The sequence below is a fragment of the Zootoca vivipara genome, chromosome 10 (assembly GCF_965207765.1).
Source record: "Zootoca vivipara chromosome 10, rZooViv2.hap1.1, whole genome shotgun sequence".
Classification (NCBI taxonomy): Eukaryota; Metazoa; Chordata; class Lepidosauria; order Squamata; family Lacertidae; genus Zootoca; species Zootoca vivipara.
This window is the reverse complement of record NC_142593.1, coordinates 59,895,306-59,914,449: the sequence shown is the minus strand read 5'-3', so window position 1 is coordinate 59,914,449 and position 19,144 is coordinate 59,895,306. Positions and strand designations below refer to the sequence as shown.

Sequence of the window (19,144 nt, the reverse complement as noted above, 5' to 3'; positions counted from 1 at the left end):
AAAGCTCCAAGGGCCAGATAGGGATTCCTGGAGGGCCACATTGGGCCCTTGTGCTTAAGGTCACCAGAATGCTCCCCGGTTGCTTTAATTTATATTCCGCAGTGAATTGTTCACAGAGTGACTCACAGGAAATCTCAAAATACAGCAGCTTAAGCAAGATGTCTGTGTGAGCGGGCGTGAGCTCATACTAAAACCCAGGCACCTGTGAGCTTGCGCTTTGTGCTGTTGTCTTTTGTTCATGCACTCTGGTGTGTAGTCCAGCCTTCATGTGACGTAGTTTAGGCCTCTTAATTCTCCTGCATCTCCTGCATCTCCATTTATTTATGTTTTTAGACAGCAAATCCTTCCTGACCCAAGGGAGGTGGTGGGAGAGGCTGGCATTCTGAGGCCTCCGCTCTTGTGGACCTACAAGCGCCATCATCATAGTGTTCAAACGCCACTCCTTGTGTGGGAAAGTGTTGCAGTATGCCATGCGCACTTTGCCTGGGTGATAAATGTTCCTTTTCCTGCCCAGAGCATTGTCACAGATAACTGCTCCTGTGGAGTTGCATTGTGGGGCTGGTAATGGTGTTCTCCCTTCCTTATGACATTGGCGCTATGCTTCAGTCTGGGTTTTTTCTATTGCGTTTGTCACTTTAATGGAAACATAGTCATCTTGAACGTTCCTTAATGGAAAGGAGAGGGTGCCACACAGGTGTATTAATAATAAATGATCGGAAGGAATACTGCAAGCTTATCTTGCTCACTTTTCCAATAGTCCTGGGAGGGCTTGCTCCTGCTATCCTACTGTTTGCAGCAGTTGGGCCATGAGCATTGTCGTTTTGTAGGAGCAAGTTTCAGGTGACCCTAATCAGCTCCCACTGACAAATCCATGAAGCCCATGGTCAGGGTCAGACCAAAGGTCCATTGCACAGTATTTTCTGTACTGATTAACAGTGGCTTTCCAGGGTTTCAGGCAGTGTTCTTTTCTAGCCCTCCCTGCTGGAGGTTGAAATTCAGACCTTTTGCATTCAGTATGTATGCCCTGTCGCTGTGCTGCAGCCTCTTCCAACTCATTTGGAACCTCCCTGAACAGCCTGACATGCCCCTTCCTGTCTTCTCTTTTTCTCCATCTTCCCTCTTACATTCTCAGTGCTGCTGGCTAATCAGTTCTGCTATCCTAGTTGTGAGCGACATGGCTGTAATGGCTATGTACCAACACCACCGTCAGAGGCAGCATCATAGCTGCCAAGTACCCCGTATTCCCTGGGAAACCCCCGTTTTTCCTTACCATTTCCCGGCTGTCTCCCGTTTGAGCTCCTCTCCCGTAAATCTCCCTTAAATCCGCTGCTGCCGGCAGCCATTTTTCTGGTGCCGGTTTGCCCATCTATGGGCACCAGAAAATGGCCGCCGCTGGCGCCGGAAATAGCTTCTGCGCATGCCCGGCGGCCATCTTGGAGGTGGCCGCATGGCCACCCCTAAGATAGCCGCCATGCGGCCACCCCCAAGATGGCCGCCGGACAACTTCCGGTGCAACTTCCGGTGCTGCTGCTGCTGATGATGATCCCATATTTTTCTGCAGGAGACTTGGCAGGTATGGGCAGTATGCCTCTGAATACTAGTTGCTGGGAAGCACAAGGAGGCAGGGAGCGCTGTTGCATTCAGACCCTACCTGTGGACTTCTCAAATGCATTGAGTTGGCCTTTGTGAGAACAGGATGCTGGACTATAAAGGCATTTACTCTGATCCAACAGGGATTGGCAATAGGCTCTTATTGGTTTGGTTTGGATGTTATTGGGTTATGCTGGTGAGCGGCCAGGGAGACTTTGAAGTGTCCACAGTTCAAACCCTCTATTTTATTTTATATAGAAATCATGTGCTATTAACAGGAGTTAGTGGGCTGGAATGATGAATTCAAACCTGGGAAGTCTCTGGTTCAGATTCACCTTTGCTACCTGAGCGAATTAAGATTGCCGGAAGAAATATCAACAACCTCAGATATGCTGATGACACAACCTTGATGGCAGAAAGTGAGGAGAAATTAAAGAACCTTTTAAAAAGGGTGAAAGAGCAGGGCGCAAGATATGGTCAACATCAACATTAAAAAAACTAAGATCATGGCCACTGGTCCCATCACCTCCTGGCAAATAGAAGGGGAAGAAATGGAGGCAGTGAGAGATTTTACTTTCTTGGGCTCCATGATCACTGCAGATGGTGACAGCAGTCACGAAATTAAAAGACGCCTGCTTCTTGGGAGAAAAGCAATGGCAAACCTAGACAGCATATTAAAAAGCAGAGACATCACCTTGCCGACAAAGGTCCGTATAGTTAAAGCTATGGTTTTCCCAGTAGGGATGTATGGAAGTGAAAGCTGGACCAATAAGAAGGCTGATCACCAAAGAATTGATGCTTTTGAATTATGGTGCTGAATTATGGTCTTGAGAGTCCCATGGACTACAAGAAGATCAAATCTATCCATTCTGAAGGAAATCAGCCCTGAGTGCTTACTGGAAGGACAGGTCGTTAAGCTGAGGCTCCAATACTTTGGCCACCTCATGAGAAGAGAAGACTCCCTGGAAAAGACTCTGGTGTTGGGAAAGATTGAGGGCACTAGGAGAAGGGGACGACAGAGGACAAGATAATAATAATAATAATAATAATAATAATAATAATAATAATAATAATAATAATAATTATTTATTATTTATACCCCGCCCATCTGGCCGGGTTCCCCCAGCCACTCTGGGCGGCTTCCAAAAAACAGAAATTCTAAAATACAGAAATCCATCAAACATTAAAAGCTTCCCTAAACAGGGCTGCCTTGAGATGCCTTCTAAAGGTCTGGTAATTGTTCTCTTTGACCTCTAGTGGGAGGGCATTCCACAGGGTGGGTGCCACTACCGAGAAGGCCCTCTGCCTGGTTCCCTGTAACTTGGCTTCTCGTAATGAGGGAACCGCCAGAAGGCCCTCGGAGCTGGACCTCAGTGTCCGGGCAGAACGATGGGGGTGGAGACGCTCCTTCAGGTATACCGGACCGAGGCCGTTTAGGGCTTTAAAGGTCAACACCAACACTTTGAATTGTGCTCGGAAACGTACTGGGAGCCAATGTAGGTCTTTTAGGACCGGTGTTATGTGATCTCGGCGGCCGCTCCCAGTCACCAGTCTAGCTGCCGCATTCTGGATTAGTTGTAGTTTCCGGGTCACCTTCAAAGGTAGCCCCACGTAGAGCGCATTGCAGTAGTCCAAGCGAGAGATAACTAGAGCATGCACCACTCTGGAGAGACAGTCACTGGGCAGGTAGGGACTCAGCCTGCGTACCAGATGGAGCTGATAAACAGCTGCCCTGGACACGGAGTTGACCTGTGCCTCCATGGACAGCTGTGAGTCTAAAATGACTCCCAGGCTGCGCACCTGGTCTTTCAGGGGCACAGTTACCCCATTCAGGACCAGGGAGTCCTCCACACCCGCCCGCCTCCTGTCCCCCACAAACAGTACTTCTGTCTTGTCAGGATTCAATCTCAATCTGTTAGCCGCCATCCATCCTCCAACCGCCTCCAAGCACTCACACAGGACCTTCACCGCCTTCACTGGTTCTGATTTAAAAGAGAGGTAGAGCTGGGTATCATCAGCATACTGATGGACACCCAGCCCAAACCCCCTGATGATCTCTCCCAGCGGCTGCATATAGATGTTAAAAAACATGGGGGAGAGGACAGAACCCTGAGGCACCCCACAAGTGAGCGCCCAGGGGTCTGAACACTCATCCCCCACCACCACTTTCTGAACACGGCCCAGGAGGAAGGAGCGGAACCACTGCATGACAGTGCCCCCAGCTCCCAAGCCCTCTAGACGGTCCAGAAGGATGTTATGGTCGATGGTGTCAAAAGCCGCTGAGAGATCCAGCAGAACAAGGAAACAGCTCTTACCTTTGTCCCTAGCCCGCCGGAGATCATCGACCAGTGCGACCAAGGCAGTTTCAGTCCCATGATGAGGCCTGAATCCTGACTGGAAGGGATCCAAATGGTCCGCTTCTTCCAGGCGTGCCTGGAGTTGTTCCGCAACCACTCGCTCAATCACCTTGCCCAAGAATGGAAGATTTGAGACTGGGCGATAGTTGGCCATATTGGCCGGATCTAAAGATGGTTTTTTAAGAAGCGGTTTAATAACCGCCTCTTTCAGCGGGTCTGGGAAGGCTCCCTCATGGAGAGAAGCATTTACCAACCCGCGAAGCCCATCGCCCAGCCCTTCCTGGCTAGCTTTTATAAGCCAGGATGGGCAAGGATCAAGGAGACAGGTGGTTGGTTTCATTCGTCTAAGCAGCCTGTCCACATCCTCGGAGGTAACAGATTGAAATTGATCCCACAAAACTTGACTAGACAGGACTCTAGCACTCCCCCGCCCTGGCCCTGCTCCCACGGTGGAGTCTACCTCTTCCCAAATCTGAGCGACTTTATCTGCAAAAAACTTTGCAAAATCATTGCAGGAGATCATGTGGCCCGTACTGGGCCCGGATGGAGCAGGTGGTTCCGCTAAATTGCGAACCACCTGGAAGAGTCTCCTGCTGCTGTTTTCTGCAGATGCGATGGAGACGGTGAAGAAGGTCCTCTTCGCCGTCGCCATTGCCACTTGGTAGGCTCGAAGTTGAGCTCTAGCCCGTGTCCGGTCTGATTCAAAATGAGTTTTTCGCCACCGGCGTTCTAGCCGTCTCAACGACTGTTTCATTGCCCTCAGCGCCAGGGAAAACCACGGGGCTGTCCGGGCTCCATGCAATCTGAGAGGGCGCTTCGGAGCCAGACAGTCAATAGCGCTGGTTAACTCCACATTCCAGCGGGCCACCAGGGAATCAGCTGAAAGGCCATCGACATGGGATAAAACATCCCCTACCACTCTTTGGAAGCCAATTGGATCCATTAAGTAGCGGGGGCGGACCATCCGAATCGGTCCCACCTCCCTGCAGAGGGGAAGGGTTGCGGAGAAGTCCAGTTGCACCAGAAAGTGATCTGACCATGGCACTTCTTTTGTTTCGCTTTTACTTAATGTCAGATCACCAACATCCATAGAGGTAAACACCAAGTCCAAGGCATGTCCGCGGCTATGAGTTGGGCCAGACTTATTCAGGGACAGCCCCATGGTGGCCATGCTTTCCACGAAGTCCCGAGCGGCTCCTTGTAAGGTCGTGTCGGCATGGATGTTAAAATCCCCTAAGACAACCAAGCTAGGTGTCTCCAGGAGCACATCCGACACGACCTGAAGCAGCTCGGGCAGGGAATCATTGGTGCAGCGGGGAGGTCGGTACACCAAAAGGAATCCTGTACTGCCCCTATTGCCCAACTTCCAGAACATGCACTCAGAGAACTGGGTCTTCCCAATAGGACGCCTGGTGCAAACTAATGACTTCCTAAAAATCACTGCAACCCCCCCTCCCCGCCCAGATGGCCTGGGTTGCTGTGCATAAGAGAAACCTGGTGGGCAAGCAGCGCCAAGAACGGGCCCATCGGCTTCCTCCAACCAGGTCTCTGTCACACATGCCAGGTCAAATCCTCCATCCACAATCAGGTCGTGAATGGCGGTGGTCTTATTCATCATCGACCTGGCATTGCACAGCAGCACCTTCAGGTCATGTGGGTATCCCTTGCCTATTCCAATATCCGTCCGGTCAGGACCAGACCTGGAGGCAGGGATAGTCCTCAGACAACGACTAAGTCTGCCTCCTCGGTAATGACATGGTCTGGTCTTAGCGTAACTCCTCCTCCTACCCGTGACCCCTGAGATCGGTTGTTCCAGTGCACACACCCCTGTGGAATCTGCCCCAGCCATTTTGCTTGCTGGGACCCCCTCCCGGGCAGCCCTGACCCCTCCCCTTAAAAACAAAATAAAACCTCTGTAAAAAACAGCAAAGAACTCAATAAAAGAAGAACACAAAAAAGACAATAAAACAATAAAACCAAAAACAATAAAAATTACAAATACACTAAAATTTAACAGATTCCCACACCCAACTAAAAATCCCTCCCACCTACCACCCCAAACACAATAAAACAATAAAACCAAAAACAATAAAAATTACAAATACACTAAAATTTAACAGATTCCCACACCCAACTAAAAATCCCTCCCACCTACCACCCCAAAGAAGATAAAAACATAAAAAATTCTTTAAAAAGCATTTTAAAAAGAACTCTGTGCTGTTTCAAGTTCCCCTGGGCAGCACCAGCAGCAGAGCGGCGGCAGCAGTCCTTTATGAGGCCTTCCAGGCCCCTCCCTAGACCAGGTGGAAGGAGGCAGGGACAGGGCCTGTGGGCACTCACAGCAGGAGAGAGTCCTGGGCAGCACCAGCAGCAGAGTAGCGGCAGCAGTCCTTTATGAGGCCTTCCAGGCCCCGCCCTAGACCAGGTGGAAGGAGGCAGGGACAGGGCCTGTGGGCACTCACAGCAGGAGAGAGTCCTGGGCAGCACAGCAGGAGAGAGTCCTGGGCAGATGGTTGGACAGTGTTGTTGAAGCTACCAACATGAATCTGACCAAACTGTGGGAGGCAGTGGAAGACAGGAGTGCCTGGCGTGCTATGATCCATGGGGTCATGAAGAGTCGGACACAACTAAACAACAACAACCTGAGCGAGTGAGCTTTTTCTTTAGATTTTAACACCACCCCAGGTATGAACATGCTGGGTGATCATGAGCAATATTTCAGTTCCCTATGTGTAATAAGCCCCCTCCAAGCATGCCAGGGTGAACACATGTGAGCTTAAAGTGTCCCAATGCTTCCCTCACCCTCTGCACCGGCTCAGCTTTAGATCTTCTTGCATTGAAATGTGAGATCCGAAGGGTTCAGGTACCTACCGAAACCATGTTCAGGTAAAGCCTGAAGAGGACTATAATTCCTGCCTAACAAGTTATTCCACAAATAGGTGCCAATTCTTGTAAAATGTGATCTGTACATGAATAAACAAAAATTAATTTCTTAGCAATATTAATGGGGGGAAACAATAATTTTGTTCACTGTTTCTTAAATAACATATCGAGAGTTGTTGTGATCCTATAGTTTTTTTCATGATACTGTTTGAAATAGTAGTTAATAGCATAAGAATTGCCCTTCTGGATCCGACCAGATACTTATCTACTCCAGCATCCTGTTCTCACAGTAGCAAAACAGCTGCCCAAATGGGAAAGACCACAAACAGGACAAGAACTTAATAGGCCCCTCCTCTTCATGTTCCTCAAGTGCTACACCCAATATTAATGTTAAGGTGCTACACCCAATATGCCAGCAAGTTTGGAAAACTCAGCAATGGCCAGAGGATTGGAGAAGATCAGTCTACATCCCAATTCCAAAGAAGGGCAGTGCCAAAGAATGCTCCAACTACCGCACAATTGCGCTCATTTCACACGCTAGCAAGGTTATGCTTAAAATTCTACAAGGCAGGCTTAGGCAGTATGTGGATCGAGAACTCCCAGAAGTGCAAGCTGGATTTCGAAAGGGCAGAGGAACCAGAGACCAAATAGCAAACATGCGCTGGATTATGGAGAAAGCTAGAGAGTTCCAGAAAAATGTCTACTTCTGCTTCATTGACTATGCAAAAGCCTTTGACTGTGTCGACCACAGCAAACTATGGCAAGTTCTTAAAGAAATGGGAGTGCCTGATCACCTCATCTGTCTCCTGAGAAATCTCTATGTGGGACAAGAAGCTACAGTTAGAACTGGATATGGAACAACTGATTGGTTCAAAATTGGGAAAGGAGTACGACAAGGTTGTATATTGTCTCCCTGCTTATTTAACTTATATGCAGAATTCATCATGCGAAAGGCTGGACTAGATGAATCCCAAGCCGGAATTAAGATTGCCGGAAGAAATATCAACAACCTCAGATATGCAGATGACACAACCTTGATGGCAGAAAGTGAGGAGGAATTAAAGAACCTTTTAATGAGGGTGAAAGAGGAGAGCGCAAAATATGGTCTGAAGCTCAACATCAAAAAAACCAAGATCATGGCCACTGGTCCCATCACCTCCTGGCAAATAGAAGGGGAAGAAATGGAGGCAGTGAGAGATTTTACTTTCTTGGGCTCCTTGATCACTGCAGATGGTGACAGCAGTCACGAAATTAAAAGACGTCTGCTTCTTGGGAGAAAAGCAATGACAAACCTAGACAGCATCTTAAAAAGCAGAGACATCACCTTGCCGACAAAGGTCCGTATAGTTAAAGCTATGGTTTTCCCAGTAGTGATGTATGGAAGTGAGAGCTGGACCATAAAGAAGGCTGATCGCCGAAGAATTGATGCTTTTGAATTGTGGTGCTGGAGGAGACTCTTGAGAGTCCCATGGACTGCAAGAAGATCAAACCTATCCATTCTTAAGGAAATCAGCCCTGAGTGCTCCCTGGAAGGACAGATCGTGAAGCTGAGGCTCCAATACTTTGGCCACCTCATGAGAAGAGAAGAATCCTTGGAAAAGACCTTGATGCTGGGAAAGATGGAGGGCACAAGGAGAAGGGGACGACAGAGGACAAGATGGTTGGACAGTGTTCTCGAAGCTACGAACATGAGTTTGACCAAACTGCGGGAGGCAGTGCAAGACAGGAGTGCCTGGCGTGCTATGGTCCATGGGGTCACGAAGAGTCGGACACGACTAAACGACTAAACAACAACTTCATGTTCCTCAGTGACTGGCATTCAAGTGCATCCTCTGATCCTAGAGGCAACATAAAGCTGTCATGACTAGTAGTCATTGATAACCTTAACCTCCATGAATGTGTCTTAATTCTTTTTTGAAAACTGCGTAAGTTATTTGATTTTGTTCCAAGTACTGAGAGAGTATTCTCCAGTAGCAGGTATACTTAAGATTTCACTTCCACTTCCTTAAAAAGGTGACCTGCCCTAAAGAAGATTAATTTTCGTGGCAAGCCTAGCCTTTCCCCCCAGGACACCCTTGTGAATCCCCTGGGCTGACATTCATTTTCCTTTCATTAGAAAGTGAACCTGAAAATTAGATCCTGGGTTGCATTTCCTAAAGCCTGGGCTGAGAGAATGAGGTTTTGGATTAATGCCCTAGTCTTTCACCTCTGGAGGCCTGGAGCAGGCTTCTTGTTAATGGGTGACTTGTGGTGTTCGCCACCACCCTTCTCCTCTACCCTACCCCATTCCTTTGGGAGTGATTGCCTGCATTGTGTGAAGAAAAGACTGGTGGGCATATTGCTACAAATGACACCCCCTCCCCAAAAAAGATCAGTGTGAGTTTTGCATGTACTGTAGTGTAGTGTCACAAGGACACCCAAGGACATATTCACACCAAGCTCTTATTCTTAGGGATTCTGACTTCATTACCATCTATGAAAAGAGAGTAGAACACAGAATTCTGGCATCCTCACCACCCACGGCACCCACAGGGTGACTTATCCCCCAAGAATACACTGGATATCCCTGTCTCGTACTAGTGCTTTAACAGCACATGAAATTTCAGTACTTAATTCCTGGTGGTGTGTGGTCTAACTGCAGCATATCTTCTGCGAGCATGCTAGGAACTCTGTAACGTAAGCCGCTTACTGCCTGATTCCCCTCTTTCACATCCTTGAAAAAGGGTTCATAAACACAACTGAAACAAAGCAGAGGCGCTGGTGGTAGGAGGTTTAGCTGATCATATAAATTATTTTAGGACTGTTCTGGTTAGGGTTGCACTCCCCCATTGGGATTAAGTTCAGAGCGGGTGGCTGCTTCAAGACCCAGCTTCTGTCCCGGATGCCAGTGGAGTCTGTGGCACAGAGCACTCTTTACCAGCTGTGATGTACTAGCTGCTTTTAATCTTGGACAGGTTGATCTTGCCACTGTTATTCATCCTTTGGTAATATCTGGGCTGGATTACTGCCTTTGAAAAGTCTTCAGAAATATCATCTGGGGGGCTGGACGGGAAAAGGAGGGTGGCGGCAGCAGCCTCTAGCTTCTCTGTGGAGAATCATCTTCCTATCGAGTTGGGCACAAGACCAAGTGTCCCAGCGTGCCTGTCGATAACGTTATGCTATAATTGTGTCCATTTTGATCGAAGTGGACGTAATTAGAGTCTCGTTCTCGCAATACTTTGGGAATAAATGATTCATAAACTGCTCTGTGCATCTAACAAGAGAAGAGAGAGTAACGTCTTTCCTGGGCTCTCAAAAGATGAGATGGCATCATGTCGTGTGGCCACCTGCCACCAGCCACCAAGCCAAGAAAAGGGATGTTAATGGCCAGCAGACTCACAGGGTGCTTCAGTTGAGGACACAGTCTCATCACTTGCAGATGGGATATCCTTCCCCTAATATAAGAACTGCACCAAGGTCCTTTTGCAGTACAAATAGACACGTGCACACAAAACCCAGTGCTGCAATTGGGCAGGAGGGGGAACTGGTGAAGGGGTGCCCGTGAGAGAGCTGATCCTTTAATTTGGCACTGCCTTCCAGAGAACAGAGGGACAGCACTGTTTCTTTTTGTGTGAAGGGGCAGAGCTGTGCTCTAGCTGGAACCCAACAGGACTGGTGATTAGGCCTGCTCTGCTACTTCACCACTCGCTGCTAGAGAAAGCAGAGAGAGTTGCTGGAGCAGCTTGGTGGTGTCCCACTCGACTTCCCCTTTCCCCACAGGAGACTCAGCACATACAAATCAAGAGAAATCTCAAACTGGTATCCTCCTGTATCCTAAGAGGGAGTATTCTCCAAGAACTTCTCCCCTGTTTTCCAGAGGGCATTTGTCAAAAGGGCAATGCATCTTTTTGCTCCTGTGAAATCAGAGCCATGGTGTCAGTAGCCTACAGTGGTTGAGTGTGGGACATGTTCTGTGAACTGGGAGGACAAAGCATGTTTTTCTTGACATAATGAGCCCTTTAAATAAGCACACAAGGGCTGTGTCTGCTGTCCCAGGCAGAGATAAAAGCTGCATCCATGGAGGTCTTGGCAGATTCAGGATATCGTTCAGTCATGCTTGTAAGGCATTTGTGGATATAATTAAAGAGCGCCAGGGCAAGGGGTGAGGCATTGAGTGATCGGTTTTGTAGCCATTTCACTGCTGAGAGCCTGCTTTTATATACACTGGGAACAATTCAGAGAGAAGTATTAATGCTTAAGGCTCATCAGTCTAAACACAAAACTTTCTTTGGATTGTAACCGTGATCTATCAACATAGGCTTTAGAAATGTCATTTTCAAAGTTTTGTTTTTGATACGCTTGTTTTGATGCTGAGAATAAAAGAAGCGTCGACTCTCTTTATTCAGAGTAGAAATGAAGATGCTGAGACCAAAGTGTTGTGTCCAAATCAATTTTTTAAAACTGCTAGATCAACAGCGTGGTGTAGCTTGATAAACAGCTTTAACCCCTTTTAGGAACTCTTAATTGTTTTGGAGAGAAAGTAAGAAGCCTCATGGGTGCTGTTTAGAATTGGCTTCTTTCAGCAGGTTAAATGAAGTGATAAAAAGCAATAAGAACCTTGAAGAAAAATGGAACAACATAATTTCCCTAAATACCAATCTATTGATCTGATTGCTCTGATGTGCACAAAATGAGTTTTTTAATTTCTTATTGGGAAACTTAACCTTATTGGCTTTTTCAGAAAGTGACTGTGCTGCTGCAGTCCCCCACTTTTATGGAAGGGATATCCTGAAAAGGAAAATATTTCCCCATTTGTTCCTAGCTAATTGAGGGGTGGAGCAGAATGCAACAGCAGACTCTTCAATATCTGCAGGCAGCTCATCCTCATCCTCATCCCTTCATTTGTTTCCCCCCACAAATGATTCTCAAAGCAGCTTGTAGCAATAAGAACAGCCATGCACCACAACATCAGCAGTCAGTTGGCAGAGTGCTGCCTTGGGTGTGTCTTTGAAGAAGCATGTTGGGAAACATTAAGAATTCTGTGCTGTCAGGCAAGAAAGACCAGCTGTATGTTGGGTCCCATGTGTTTTTATTTATTAAATTTCTATACTGCCCTCCACCCGGGATCACCAAAAAAAAAATACATAGCATCGTAACAAACAAAAATGATACCCCCTCCATCCCAAGCTTGACTTGTGCAGTCACACACCAGTTTCTTAGGCAGTTGTAGTAATGCTGTGCTCCACACAAGGGACTGAGCAGAGTCATTCTTAGCTCAGTCCTGTCCTATCATGCCAGTGTGTCCAAAACAGAGTTTAGGGTGGGGCTATGCAGATGAGACGCACCCCGCGACGGGGTGAGCTCCCATTGCTCGGTCCCAGCTCCTGCCAACCTAGCAGTTCGAAAGCGTGTCAAAGTGCAAGTAGATTAATAGGTACCGCTACAGCGGGAAGGTAAACGCCGTTTCCATGTGCTGCTCTGGTTTTGCCAGAAGCGGCTTAGTCATGCTGGCCACATGACCCGGAAGCTGTACGCCAGCTCCCTTGGCCAATAAAGCAAGATGAGTGCCGCAACCCCGGAGTCGTCCGTGACTGAACCTAATGGACCTTTATATTTATGCAGATGAGAGCAGGCTTGGTTTTGAGTTTAGGGTGGAACTGTGCACATGAGAGCAGACTTGGTTTTGTTTGCAAGTTTAAGTTTCTGCACCAATGACGTCCCTTTCTATCCCTTAGCAAACAGATGGTCCTCCTCACCTATGGGAAAGAGGAAACTGTCATCTAGGAGCCACTGTAATACCGTAGGAAGGGCAAAGCCTGCTGTTCCCCTATCCCCCAACATTGGATGACTTGGGAAGGGGCTGTTGAAGTGAGTTTTGGCACAGTGCATGCACACACGCAGCCCTCAATTGTCATAATGATGGGCATATTACCAGGCCAGACAACATGTGAGGTGATAGTTGTTTTTTAATCCAATTTCCCCTTCCCTGCTATGTTTGCTATTTGTTTGCTTTGGAAGGCATGGAGGTTATAAGTGTTGGTCTGCTAATCTTATAACCAGGCTGAGCTATATTGATGAGATAACATTCTTATCTGTGCAGAGCTCAGAGACACACACACCTCCTGGCTGCCTCCTGGGTGTAAGGCAGGGAAGGGAGCAAATGTTCTGCTCCAGGCGGGAGATGAGGTAGAAGATGGCTTATATTTGAAATTTATTTTCATTTAGTCTTTGTTAGGCAAAGTGACTGGCTGAGATTCTGAATGGAGGGATGTGGATGGGTGTCCAGTTGTGGTTGAATAGTATAGCATTATTAGTTTTTTGTTTGGTTACATATTCTATTGCATTTGAGTTCTGTTTTGTACACCGCTTTGATATTCATTTGAATGTAAAGCAAATAATATAGTATAGCTTTGTATGAAGTGATTAAGGCATTTCCTAAATAAAAATAAGTCCAGTAAGTTGCTCTGAACCTGGTCGGTATGTAGATCAGTGAGGAATTAAGTCTGGCAGAAGCTGCCTCATAATCATGGTTGCTCCTGCTTCAGCTAGAAGGGAAAGCTGTCTCATATAGTATGTAACCAGGGTAGGAGGTAAAGGCATGACTGGCAGCACAATTTGGATGCAGTTCATGCCAACACAAATCACTTTACTTCACTGACTGCCCTCCCTTTTCTGGCAGGGCATAATGAAGAGTACTCTTCTCTCAGGGCTGACCCTCCTGCATTCTGCATCATGCTAAAAAACCTAAATGCTGTGCTTCTCCTCCAAGTGAAAGGCTTTAAGCTGCCAACAAAAGAGCGTAGCAGGTCAGGAAACAACCGTGGCCTTTTGCCGTCCTTTTCCTCAATGTTGAATTGCAGACAAGCGCAAGGCTTTGTAATTCCCTGAAGGCCTTGCATTGCCCTTCCTTTCACCTCCCTATTAACAAGCCACGCAGAACTGAGAACAGGATGCTTGCCTGTCTCTCTCCAACCAACCCTCTCTTTAGGTTTACCATTCCATTTTGGGCTGCTTGCATGGCACCTAAAATTCTTCATATGTCACATTTGTTTGGAGCAAAACTTTACAATGCTCTGTGTGTGTTGAGCTGTCAGTCAAATGAAATGATGTACTATTGTGTGAAAATTACCTAAGAATCCGTGTTGCTTTTGTAGGGTGTGTTAACTCTGTGTCGGATGTGTCGCATGTGACGACACTTCCTTGGAAACAGCCGTGATAGATAGAGACCTTACAATTATTTCTCTTTTTAACTATTTTTATTATAATGTAGCTCACAAATACAGATTAAATATAATACACTAAAGCAACCAACACCGGTGGAAGTAGTGTCCCAGAGTTTTGTTTTTGTTTTTTTAGTACAGTAAGTCTCTAGCTCTCCTAGAAAGTAAGGTATAGGGCAAAATGTGCAGGTACCTTCTAAGCAATTTCTATGTTCCTGTTGCTATAGACCAGGAATGTCCAACAGGTTGATTGCGATCTACTGATAGATTCCTGCGATGTTTTTGTCGATCGCGGTCGATCACTAGCCCCCTTCTGGCCCCACCCTCCATTGTTGGAGAACGGAAGACGGAGTTTACAAAACGAGACTGTTTTTCCCCCAGCAATCCTTTTGTGAGTTGCTGTTTCTCTTTCTCCCCAAAATACTTTAAAAATGTGGCATTCCCCCTCCCTAATATAAGCAAAGCAACTTTTCATCCTCCTGAACCCCTTCTCTAAAAAAAACCTCAACAACTCTGACAAGTAGATTGCAGTCTGTTAGAAGTCCCGTCCCCCCCCCCCCCGGTGTAGATGGCAATAACGTGTGCGGGGGTAAAATCAATTTCAGGTATTTTCCTCCAGTCCAGGACCAGCAGGGCATGGCTAACCTCTCATGGAGGTTATGAAAATTATCCTACCACCTCTGAAATGACCCTTGGAATTACTAAAGTTTACTAAAGTAAACCTACATGGGGGTTACATCCCGGAGCTTATGTCTAAAGCCAGAATTGTGTCAAGTCCAAACTCTTTGGGTTCAATGGCGGGCAGGGTTGTCAAAGTCCCCAGTTCCTTTCCGCCCCCCTTCTAAGTGTGTGTGTGTGTGTGTGTGTGTGTGTGTGTGTGTGTGTATAATTTGCCACCCATGTAAAGCTGAATGAGCACACATTAAATGTGCACAAGTTGCGGTTTTACTGTATTTCGCAAATAGTGAAATGCACAATTTCTGTTCTGCATGTCAAAGCAAAGCTTTCGTTTGGTCACACTGAAGCCCACATCCAAGCAACAAAAATCGTAAGACCCCTTTCCTATGAGATTGCAAGCATCCTTTGTTTCCTTTGTTTTATAGCCCACCGAGAATGTGAAAGTGGTAGGATAATTTTCAGAGAACAGGATTGATAGTCTGTGGCTAACCTTGCTATAATTAATCAGCGTCAAAGGAGCAGCAGCCTCGCTAACTTGGATGTCAATGTCTGCCTTCCTTCTGCAGAGAAACAGAGGGAGCTGGCTCGTAAGGGGTCCCTGAAAAATGGAAACATGGGGAGCCCAGTTAACCAACAACCGAAGAAGAACAATGTGATGGCACGAACAAGGTAGACCACTTCGCAATATTCAAGTGCTTAATTTGTAAACCATACCAGTGGACTTCAGTTTCGGCATGCCCTTTCGTTCATGGCAGAACTCTTTTGGGAGTGGAGTTTTGTCAATAGCCACTAGCTGAGAAAATGGGTTAAACGACTCCATAGTTCTGCTTGAGTTAAGAGGTAAATCAGCACCTGCTGATATAATTGTGTCTGCCTGGGAAAGAGATCAATTGTGTAGCTTTTCCCTAGTATAGGTAAGAGCTACAAGTGAGAAAGCTACAAAATGTCCAGACTTTCGAAGCACATTTCTGCTCCACAAGGATGGGAAAATCTTACCAAAAAGGGTTTCCTGTTCCACTACATAATTTAGCAATTTAAGGACAATATTAATTCCAATTCTGCTTTTGTGATTGTCATTGAATGTCAGATATTGCATTTCACTGCCATTTGACCCCACTGTTTACACACCCCACAACTGTGTGTTTGGGGGGGGGGAGGAAGGGAGGAGACAGCCGCCACACACACACACACTGTGGGCAACAACTTTGTGTACCTGACAATGTGGATTATAGTCCATGAAAGCTAATGCCATAATACATTTTTGAGGTACTCTTTTTGTTCCAAATTGTTTACAACATTGTGAAGGTTTGGGAGGAATTCCGAAGCGTGAGCATCTTCTTCACGCATGGAAGCTCCATTTTTTACAAAAATGTCAAAGACAGCTTAGAATTCAGAAAACCAAACAGTACTAAAATACCATGTTTAAAAATAATAAAATGAACAGATGACATCATTGGAGTTAACTAATTTTAAATGTCTAGGTATTAAGAAAAATATTGATGTGCTACATTATTCCTTTTGTAAACTGCTTTGAAGGTGTTTTGTTTTTTTACAGTCAAGTGCTGTATAAATTTTACAGAATAAGTAAATCCTGGAATTTTATGGAATAAAATAAATAAATCCTGGAAGGCGCCAACCGGCGAGCCTTCTGGAAAAGAACATTCCATAAGTGGGGGGCAAATGAAGATCTTATCAGTCAGGTTCATAGAGGAGGTCGTCCTTCAAATATTCAGCTTCCAAACCTAAGTGACTACCAGATTCCAGTAGTCTAATCTTGATGCCTTTTGAGGGTTACTCAGATTGTAGTTGGAAATAGGGGGCTATGTACTACTCACACCAGTACTGAAATAAATGCACTTTTCGACGATATTCTAATTTTCTAGTTTCACCTGTACCTTACAGAATACAGTATTCTGTAAGGTACAGGTGAAACTAGAAAATTAGAATATCGTTGAAAAATGCATTTATTTCAGTAATGCAACTTTTCATTTTTTATTTTTCTTTCAATTTTTACAAATGCTTTCTTTTGGAAATTCCACAGTAATAAAACAAATAGTTACAATAATACAAAAATAAACATCGCTATTACATTTCATTAATTACATTCCATTTATAATTGACCCGCCTAATGACAAATAATTACAATTACAACAAATAAAGGCTTGACATATCTTGCTTTGCATGTCATGCATCTATCTCATATATTGGTTTCACCTTTTAAATTGCGTTACTGAAATAAATGCACTTTTCGACGATATTCTAATTTTCCAAGTTTCACCTGTATATGCATTCACTAGAGCTGACCATATTTGCTAGATGTTTCATGCTTCTGTTTACAGCATCCCTAGAACTAGATTGCTACCATTTCTCTCAGCAGCTTCTGCCTAATCTCCACATCCTGCCATACTAGGTCCTCTGATATTCTGAAACTAAAGGAACAGCTTCACACACCCCTTGCTCCTTGTTTAACTTCTGCTTTCAGTGTTTACATGGTGATATGTATAATGTTTTCTTTTTAATTTCAGGCTGGTTGTTCCCAATAAAGGCTATTCCTCATTAGACCAGAGTCCTGATGAAAAGCCATTGGTAGCACTGGACACAGACAGGTATAGTTTCAGATGATTGCAGTAAAATACAGTTGTTCTCTTGGAAATCTCCTGAGAACCTTTTTCTATTTTGCATACCACTGTGATCAAATCAAATTTGCCTGGCCAGCATGGCAAAGTTTCTCAGTCTCCAGAGCTAAAGCATGGTATTTTATTTATTGTCTATATTTCACAGGAGGGATTCAGTTGCCTATTGGGAAATTACATCCAGTTTAAGTGGGTTAAAATGCTTGTCTCCCTAACACAACAAATCCATTTGCAAAAAGAGCCTGACTTCTTGTGGTTAGCAAAGTGCAGTCAAAATGCATTGAACAGTGTGGAATGAAAGAATGATTAACAGGGAGACCCCATAAGTAAATCGGGATGCATGCTCATTATTGTATAATCTCCCTGCAAAAGAAATGGGGGTGGTCAGTAAAAACTAGGTTGTTATCTAATTTCCACATGAGCTTTGTGCAAGTAGGTCAATAAACAGGTCATCTGGAGGTGCCCAAACTTCTGAGGGAGGCCTGCCAGTAGCAGTTAGCCACTCCTAGACTCATGCACAGTGTACTTTCTGAGTGTCAGGTGTGAGGAACAAACAAGAAAAGAAAGGCACCACCTGGCATGCCTTGCTTGAGTGCTACCTGGAGGCATCTGGGCGGCCACTCTTGGAAGTTGGTGCTGCTGTTGATGGATCCTGAAAATCTGCCTGCATGTCCACTCTGTGAACAAGAGGGATGTGGCCAGTGAGCTCTGGAGGGTCCCTCTCACTCACTGGGTTCTCTTTCCTCATTGCGCTTTTTCTTCCTCCGCAGTGATGACGACTTTGACATGTCCAGATATTCCTCCTCGGGATATTCTTCAGCTGAGGTGAGTTCCTGTGCCTTCAATTCATTCCCCTTAGTAAGATTTAGAAATATTTTTCTCTTTCCCGAAGGGACGCAAATTTCTGACTGCTGTTTTTACAGAGGCATCATCCCTTAGTGGTTGCTTTCTTTAGCTGAAACAACCAATCCTCCCTGTATTTCTGCAGCCCAAATCCAGAGAGGGGCCTGAGAAGACCTTTTTATAGTTTTTTATCACAGGAGTGAAAGAAGCCCAAGGCCAGCACCTTGATGGGATAGGACCCCTATGTAGCCCATTCAAATCTCAGGTGTTACCAAAAATGTTCTTGTCAGACTTGTATCCAAATTAGACGAGTGACACATCAGCCCAACGTTTTCTGCTTGCAAATGGGAATTCCACCATCACACGCCCCCTAAATCTGCTCTAGGGATTCCCCCAAGCCTCTGGAATAGTTCTGAGGAGGACTCAGGATGCACACTGGGGGTGAGGGTGTCCCACCGCATAAGTGAAAATCCTTGTGCTAATGGGGCATGTTAGTTGGATTACACACACACACACACACACACACCGAAAGCAGAGTTGGTAATAAAAATGAGTAACTCTCAATGAAACTTCGGCAACCATGCTTAAATTTCAAGTAAAAGTTTGTAGTAGTAGTAGTAGCAATAATAATAATAATAATATAAATAAATAAATTTATTGTTTATACCCCGCCCATCTGGCTGGTTTTCCCCAGCCACTCTGGGCGGCTTGCAACAGAAAAACGAAATAAAATAATCTATTAAACATTAAAAGCATCCCTAAACAGGGCTGCCTTCAGATATCTTCTAAAAATCTGGTAGCTGTTTTTCTCTTTGACATCTGATGGGAGGGCGTTCCACAGGGCAGGCGCCACCACTGAGAAGGCCCTCTGCCTGGTTCCCTGCAACTTGGCTTCTCACAATGAGGGAACCGCCAGAAGGCCCTCGGTACTGGACTTCAGTGTCCGGGCAGAACAATGGGG

General features: G+C 45.7%; 1 protein-coding gene across 2 annotated transcripts in view; it reads left to right on the top strand.

The window, feature by feature from the left end:
- FAM219A (family with sequence similarity 219 member A) overlaps positions 1-19,144 on the top strand; it is a 65,757-nt gene that overhangs the window by 36,297 nt on the left and 10,316 nt on the right. For both annotated transcript variants that reach the window (XM_035100521.3, XM_035100520.3), the window contains exons 3-5: positions 15,274-15,376; positions 17,233-17,313; positions 18,111-18,165. In XM_035100521.3, coding sequence (XP_034956412.1) covers positions 15,274-15,376; positions 17,233-17,313; positions 18,111-18,165 — 239 coding nt within the window. The remainder of the gene's footprint in view (positions 1-15,273; positions 15,377-17,232; positions 17,314-18,110; positions 18,166-19,144) is intronic.